The sequence below is a fragment of the Hippocampus comes genome, unplaced genomic scaffold (genome assembly GCF_001891065.2).
Source record: "Hippocampus comes isolate QL1 unplaced genomic scaffold, H_comes_QL1_v1.1 scaffold39, whole genome shotgun sequence".
Lineage (NCBI taxonomy): Eukaryota > Metazoa > Chordata > Actinopteri > Syngnathiformes > Syngnathidae > Hippocampus > Hippocampus comes.
Genome location: NW_017842054.1, coordinates 695011 through 702200, shown reverse-complemented (window position 1 = coordinate 702200; position 7190 = coordinate 695011). Strand labels below are relative to the sequence as shown.

Below are 7190 nucleotides of genomic sequence, written 5' to 3'. Positions count from 1 at the left end.
AAGATAGAAGAAGGGAACAGGGGGGAGAGCCTTCAGCCAAAAGGGCTAATGGGCGTGGAAGGGCAGCTGCCTGTGTAACACCCCCCCCCCCCCCCCCCCGGCGGAAGAGCACTGTGTTGAGCAGCTTTCACATTAAATGCCGCCGGGCGGAAGGAGCCAAAGGGGGGAGGAAGGGAAGGAAAACAGGTGAGGGAGGGGGCGAGGACGGCTGAGAGCTGGCAGAGGTGAAAAGTTTAACAAGCAAAGCTGTTCCTCCTGATCGCAGGCTGCCTAATCAGCGTCATGGGTGGCTGCCCAAATCGCCCCCCCCCACCTTTTCTCTCCGTCCCCCTCCTTTTTTTTTTTGCCCCCTCTGCAAGGTGCAAGTCATTTCTTTTAGTGCCACTTTGGCCGGCGCTTCTGTGCCCCCTCCCGCTCTCTTGCGCGGCCTCTTCATTTCCACATCTCCTCTCGGCGCGGCAGGGAGGAAGTGGACAAGGCGGGACTACGGATGGGGGGGTGGGGGGCGGTGGTCTCTATCGAAGCAAAAGTCATGTTTCGACCAAACGGTACCACTCGGTTCAATGGGACGCGCTGCCGTTCCCCGCTGCACGTTTGGTACGCCGACAGAAGGTTGCTCAATTTTTGGACCCCGCCCACTTCTCCGTAACTTTTCCTTTTTGGGCCAACTGATGACTTTGATGAGCTGTTATTTTGGTCTCTCACCCACCAGTCCATTTCAGTACCAGGTTACTTTCGTAGGCAGTTATTGTGGTACCTCAATGCTCAATTTTTGGGGGGTGGGGTGGGGGCGGGGTAACCTAGCTCCCGGCGCACTTTCCGTATAATGGCGCCGGGCTATTTAGGGAGCCAGTTCTTGTGGTGTCCAGCTAATGATAGTGCCTGGCTCCTTTGGTACCTGCTTACTTTGATCCCGTTTTGGCATGGCGCTATTTTGGAAAGCGGGTATTCTGGTCCCCGATTTATTTTCAAACCCGGATGCACCGGTGGCTGCATTTGAATGAGCTTCTTATTCTGGTATCTGGTCACTGTTATTTTTGCGCTGGTGCCTGGTGATTTCAGCGCCGGTTCTAACCAATTATTACGGTCACGCCTTTGGTCCATATTTTGCGACCCGGTTCTTCCTCCGTGCCCGGTTCACTTTTGCCGCTGGACTCTTTCACTTCCGGTTCGTTTTGCGCCTTTTCATGATTTCGGAGGCCTAATTGAGTTCTGTAGTCCGTTATTCTGGGACCCGGTGACTTTGGAACCGGGTTATCCACGCGGCAGGCGCCCCCGCCGAAGCCGATGTAGGTGCAGGAAGTCTCGGCTTATATGTATGTCCGGCCGCAGGTGAATACAGGGCTCGATTGTCCCTTCCGCCATTTAATGGAAGACCGGCTTACTGTTCTGCCCGCCACTTGGAATCCCGAACAAACCGCGTTCGTCCAAATGCGAAGAGACACGGGGAGTCCGTTTCCCACCGCGGCCCCGCCGGTCCGCAGGAAATCGAGAGTTATCGGCTCGCTCTCGAGGGTGCGCTCCATTTCGAAACCGAGGCGTGAGCAAAACGGCACCCGAGGCGAGGCCTGCGCTTTGCTGCGACGGAATGAGACGGATGCAAAAACGCGTTGGTGTGAATCAACAAGTGCGCCGGGATAGAGGAAATGTGTGCCGGGGGAAACGTCAGCCCGAGTTTGGCGGCAGCGGCGGCGACGGCTACTCCTGCTCCTGCAAAAGATGGGAAGGGTTGGGGAGGGGGGAAACAGGCGCTCCTGCGCCGCGCGTGTGAGCGAGAGCGAGAAATTAAAATTCATGACTCTCTCTTCACAACCATTGCAGTAACAAGATTAAGATGGCGGCTTGGAAAATAGCGGCGGCATTATCAGGCTGCTTGCAGTCCCTGCAGCTGCTTGCCTCTCTGGTCCACAAGCGCGGGGATAAGAGGATAAGGCGCCGGGCCCGCGCACGCACCAGCACACACGCTCGCGCTTACAATTTGGAGGCTTACTTTTGCAACTAAGAACGCAAGCTTGCGGGCCACCGCCATCGTCACAAAATACACACACACACACACACACACACAATAAAGTAGTAGAAGATGAAAAAAAGATGTGTGTCTGAATATGTGACAAGTGCTGCATATCTATCAGGTGGGGCTTAAGGAGCCAGAACCGACTTGTTGTAATAACTGTGTCCATGGGACCCCCCTGACTGTTCTGCACCCACACAAAAAAAAAAAAAACCCGCCCTCCTGCTAGGAGTGTGAGCTTTGGGTTAATTGTCAAGCGGGGAGGTAAACTTGTGTGTGCAGGGGTCCCCGTTTGCCCCCACCACCTTCATCCCTGCTTCAAGTTACAACTAATTCCTGGAGCGGGGCGGCGAGGGAAGACACCGCTATCTCATATTAAGACGCGCGCCTAGACGACCCATCAACACGCTCCATCCCCCGCACCCGCCCTTTCGCACATATATTCACAAGCTCGCCTTACAGTGAACACAGAGAGGAAAAATAGTGAAGAAGAAAGCCTAAGAAAAAAGGGGAAATAGTCAGCAAGCAAGAATTTTTTTTCCCCCCCTACCCTCTCTCCCCCTCTGATTTAGCGCGCTTTCCTCAGAAAGCTCCATTGTTCCCCTCGCCTAAGTCTCATCAGGCCTTTTGTGGCTGACTATCACAGCGGCAGGCAGAGAGCTGGAAATGTATAAATGGTATCATGCCTTCTGATTAATGGCGGTGCTTATGAGTCAGGTCTGATAACGGGCCTGCTCTCTACTCAATTTCAGATACCGTTAATGGAATCTGTCTTCTGCGATTGTAATGTGAGAGCGCCTAATTTGCTATGGAGCTTGAAGCTGTCACCGGCAAGGGATTGTGGGGTCATAAGGGACCTGGCAGCCGTTTGGCCTGCAGCTTGTATCTGCCGCGCTGAATAGAGCAGCTCTCTGCCTGTCAGTTAGCTGATAGGCTGATGAGGACTCTAAGCCACTCCACACAATGGCGGAAAGGGCCATACTGCCTGACTTCCCTAATTGTCGAGCCCGCTCATATTTCCGAGCCAGCGTGCAGGGGACCGGGCTGCCCACCCCCCACCCGTTTTTCTTTTGCCCCCTCTCTCTCTGTTTGAACTTTTTTCCTGCTTTAGTTCCTCCTTCATCCGGCACACTGTCTCAACCCTTTAACACACATTTGACTGCACTATTTTGCACCACCCACCCCTCCTTCCTCCTCCCATCATTTGTCACCTCTCTCTTCCCTCTGTCTCTCATTTTAGTAAGTGGTGGGTCTTAGCGCATGACAGATTAGGCCAAGTTTGCTTCAATTACAGCAAAAAGGATGGAGACATTACAGGAGAGGAGGAAGCGGAAAACTTTTTTGCACACATTATATTTAAGAAGCTGAGGATAAAGTGCCATCATGACCATGGCATTTTTTTATGCCGTTCTGTTTGAGATCAACTAGCTTCTCTGCGAATGGGCGGTGGTGGGTTATATTTCTCATTTGGGCCAATTCATGGAATGTTTTTCTAGGTCTGGACTGTAATGAAAAGATTGGAATGCAAAGAGTGGGCATCAGTTTTGGGGGTTTTAACTGCACAACTTCAATGTGAAACTGCTTTTTTCTTTTCATTTGTGCCATTGTTAAGGAAAAAGGGACAAAAACTTAGGGCACGTGCACAAGGAAACAGAGCTGGATTCATTTATAAAACAATTCTCGTGAACCCTGAATTGCATATGTGCGAAATGTATATCCACATGGAAACGCTTAAACACTGTCGTTTGCTATATATGCCTGGCCTGTGTGTAATGCTGCCGGAGACCTGCCACAGGAAGTCACCAAAAAAAGAATAATAAGCAGTGCCATGCAAACATACTCACAACAATGGCAGTGAATCATGCCTTTACGCATCTGTGACAAAAAAAAAAAAAAATTAGGAAAGGCCACTCCCCAAATTCTTTCTCCAAAAAGGGGAATGAATACCTTTTGTCCAAATTTTCCTTCCTCACCCGCACTTCATTTAATTCAATACCGGTAATTTAATTCCACTTTCCATTCCAAGTTACGTACAATGCTCAACATAAGTACACTCTAACACATTTGAGAAAAACTTGAGAATTAATATTTTCCACGGCATACTGTTTGACAGCATACAATGGTCTCACAAATTAGGACCATTGGTTGTAAGTAAAATGTGCCGTTGTGTGTATACACACGCACACACACACACACACACACACACACACACACACACACACATTAAAAAAAATAAAATAAAACAAGATAAGGCCATTAGGAATTTCCCAGGATGGATGAAAATGTGCGCATTAAAGAAGATCCAAAACGTTGGGGAAGGTGAAGCAAAGGGAGCCAATAGCACACCAAGTGAGAATCCTTTGGGGCTGCCGCTGTGACTTGTTCGGGCTTTTTGGTTTTCCTTCTTCCACAGAATCAAGCCTTTGCGTTTGGTTCTTTGATTGTCCGAAGCCGACGTGACGTGCAAATTCACAGTGTGTGTGTGTGTGTGTGTGTGTGTGTGTGTGTATATTCCACTGCAGGTTGTGATATTGTCCTGTTGTGTTTCTTGGCCCTCCCACTGCAAGTAAACACGTCTCGTCAAGGAAAGCTAATCTGAAGTGCAAATGAGGAGCAGCTGCTCATTGGCGCGCACCGTGTGTGTGTGCGTGCGTGTGTGTGTGTGTGTTTTACCCGCGTATGTTTGGGTGTGATATCATCACGTGGCACGTTTGCGTGTCATGTCTGGCCAATTTGCCTTCGAAGTGATGTCTGGTCTGTGCGAGCTGGTGATATCACTTTTTTTTTTTTTTTTTTTTTTCTGTCACTGTGTGTCCAAGTGTGTGGGGATGGTCAGTCTGGGGCCATGTGCGCGCACACACACACACACGCACGCACGATTGGATAATATATATGTCCACCGCACACACATTCTTTCAGTGTGTTTATCAGAAGATAGACAGAGGAGACTTTATCACCTTCAGATGAGAAGGGGGACACTCCAAGTTGTCCTCATTTTTGTATGCGGCACCTCACCTCCCAGTGTGTGTGTGTGTGTGTGGGCGTGTGTGTACACGCGCGCACACTTTGATGTAATCCCGAGCAATTCGTTGCAAAGTATTTCCAAACACTTGTAGTTGCACGAAAAGGTCAGCTTCAACCATTATAATCATTAGCGACCGTATTGCTAAAAACAAACAAACAAAAAAAAAAAACACTTCAGACCCGCCTGCAATAGAGGGACTATATGATTTTTTTTTTTTTTTTACATCAACTCAATGATTCATGTGTAAACACACTTTTTAAACCCGTACAGAACTAAACACAAAGGAAATCGCAAGGATAAAATACGATCGTTTTTGAAAATACGATAACGTCTGTGCCTTTAAGAGGAGGAGCCTGGTGGGTGTCATGTGATATCAGTGACACCCACACAACACACACCCGGAGGGCGCAATTGTCGCCGCAGTGTCAGCGGCAATTGCGCCGGCCGGCCCCAAGGGGGCAGGCCGCTGGCCGTCCAGCGGCCACTGTGCCGCGCGATGATGGCACGTGAATGGAGCGAGCAGCGGGACGCCGCTTCTTTTGAACTCAGGTGCTTTCCGCGGCAGGTTGAGGCGGCGGCCGCGCCATTCGATGCCGGATTGAAAGACTTATTGACAACGGAGATGAATGGCACAAAGCGTCGATTGGCTTCCAAATGGCGCTTGAAAATCAAAGAATATGATACGGCTCATCTCGCTCGTTTTTTTTTATTTTTTTTTTTTTGCAGCCAGACCATTCCGTTGCATTTGTTTGTTGGAAGGTTGCTTTCGACCGGTGCCTTGTCTTGTTTCGGATCGGTTAGTTTGGGTTGTTTGCTGGATCGCTCGGTTTGATTTGTTGCTCGAGTGCTGTCGATTCCTCCACCGGCCATCGAACAAATCACCACGACGCGCCAGTGCCTTTTTTTTTTTTTTTTTTTTTTTTTTTTTTCACCCATTGGCGGAAAGCATAAACGACGGCGGTCGTACCTTGAGATGCACGTCCCACACCTGCGCATCGTACTGCCGGCGCTGATCCACCAGGAGGCCCGCCTGCCCGGCCAGCCGACAGAAGCTCGCCATGGTGTCGCCTCGCTGCGGGGCCAGCGCCAAGGCCACGCCCTGGACGGGAAGAAGAGCGTCAACGGCAAGTTCACGCGCGCAGTCGCTCCAACCGCCGTCGGAAAGCCGCGCGGCCTTTTCATGACCTCAACGCGGCAAATCCGAGCCGCGCGCAAACGTGCTCGAGAGCGTCTCAGCAACCGCCCGCGGAATCCGACGTGCGCTTGGGAGGAAGAAAAGAGTGTTGGGGTGCGCGCGCGTGGCCAAGTGACGTGCGCGCGCAGCGGCGACCTCCGAGTTTCTTTGAAATCCTCCGTCGTGCAGTTTGATTTCCCGCCGATGGTGTTGTTATCGCGCCGATGAAAGGGAGCGCGGGGACGAGCGCGCACAAAGAGCCAAATTAGCACCCAAGCGCGGGAAGCGGCGGGGCCGCTCGGTTTTTGGGCCTCGTTTTCTTTGATCCAAACGCCGCGCGTGAGCCTCAGCCAGCCGCCAATGACAAATCAAACACCCCGACAGCCATCTCGCCACCCGCACGGCGCACTTTTGTCACAAACAACCGACGAGGGCAAAGTGGGACTTGTTTGACGAGCTGAGCAAACGATTCCATATTTGGCCCAGGGCCTCGGTGGCAGCAAGCTTTTGTCCGACGGACGCCCGCCACTCAAATCATCTGAGCCGCCCAATGATCTTGGCAGGATTAAAGCGGGAGATGTGTATCTCTTTGCCGAATACCGGAGATGGCGACAAGGCGCGCAGACGGAGGACAATGATGGCGCGCCGGTGACAAAAACGCTTCGAAACGCGGACCGAAGCTTTGGGGCTTTGTTTCCGAGACCGCCATCGATCGGGCACGGCTCCCCCGCCGTTGGCCCGCCACTCAAATCATCTGAGCCGCCCAATGATCTTGGCAGGATTAAAGCGGGAGATGTGTATCTCTTTGCCGAATACCGGAGATGGCGACAAGGCGCGCAGACGGAGGACAATGATGGCGCGCCGGTGACAAAAACGCTTCGAAACGCGGACCGAAGCTTTGGGGCTTTGTTTCCGAGACCGCCATCGATCGGGCACGGCTCCCCCGCCGCTGGGCATCTTGCAGAAGAAAGCCGGCGCAC

At 51.7% G+C, this 7190-nt stretch overlaps 1 protein-coding gene across 1 annotated transcript in view; it reads right to left on the bottom strand.

Moving 5' to 3' along the window:
- Positions 1 to 7190, bottom strand: part of camkmt (calmodulin-lysine N-methyltransferase) — a 62276-nt gene that overhangs the window by 849 nt on the left and 54237 nt on the right. Inside the window, exon 10 of the mRNA XM_019860145.1 lies at positions 6004 to 6135. Coding sequence (XP_019715704.1) covers positions 6004 to 6135 — 132 coding nt within the window. The remainder of the gene's footprint in view (positions 1 to 6003; positions 6136 to 7190) is intronic.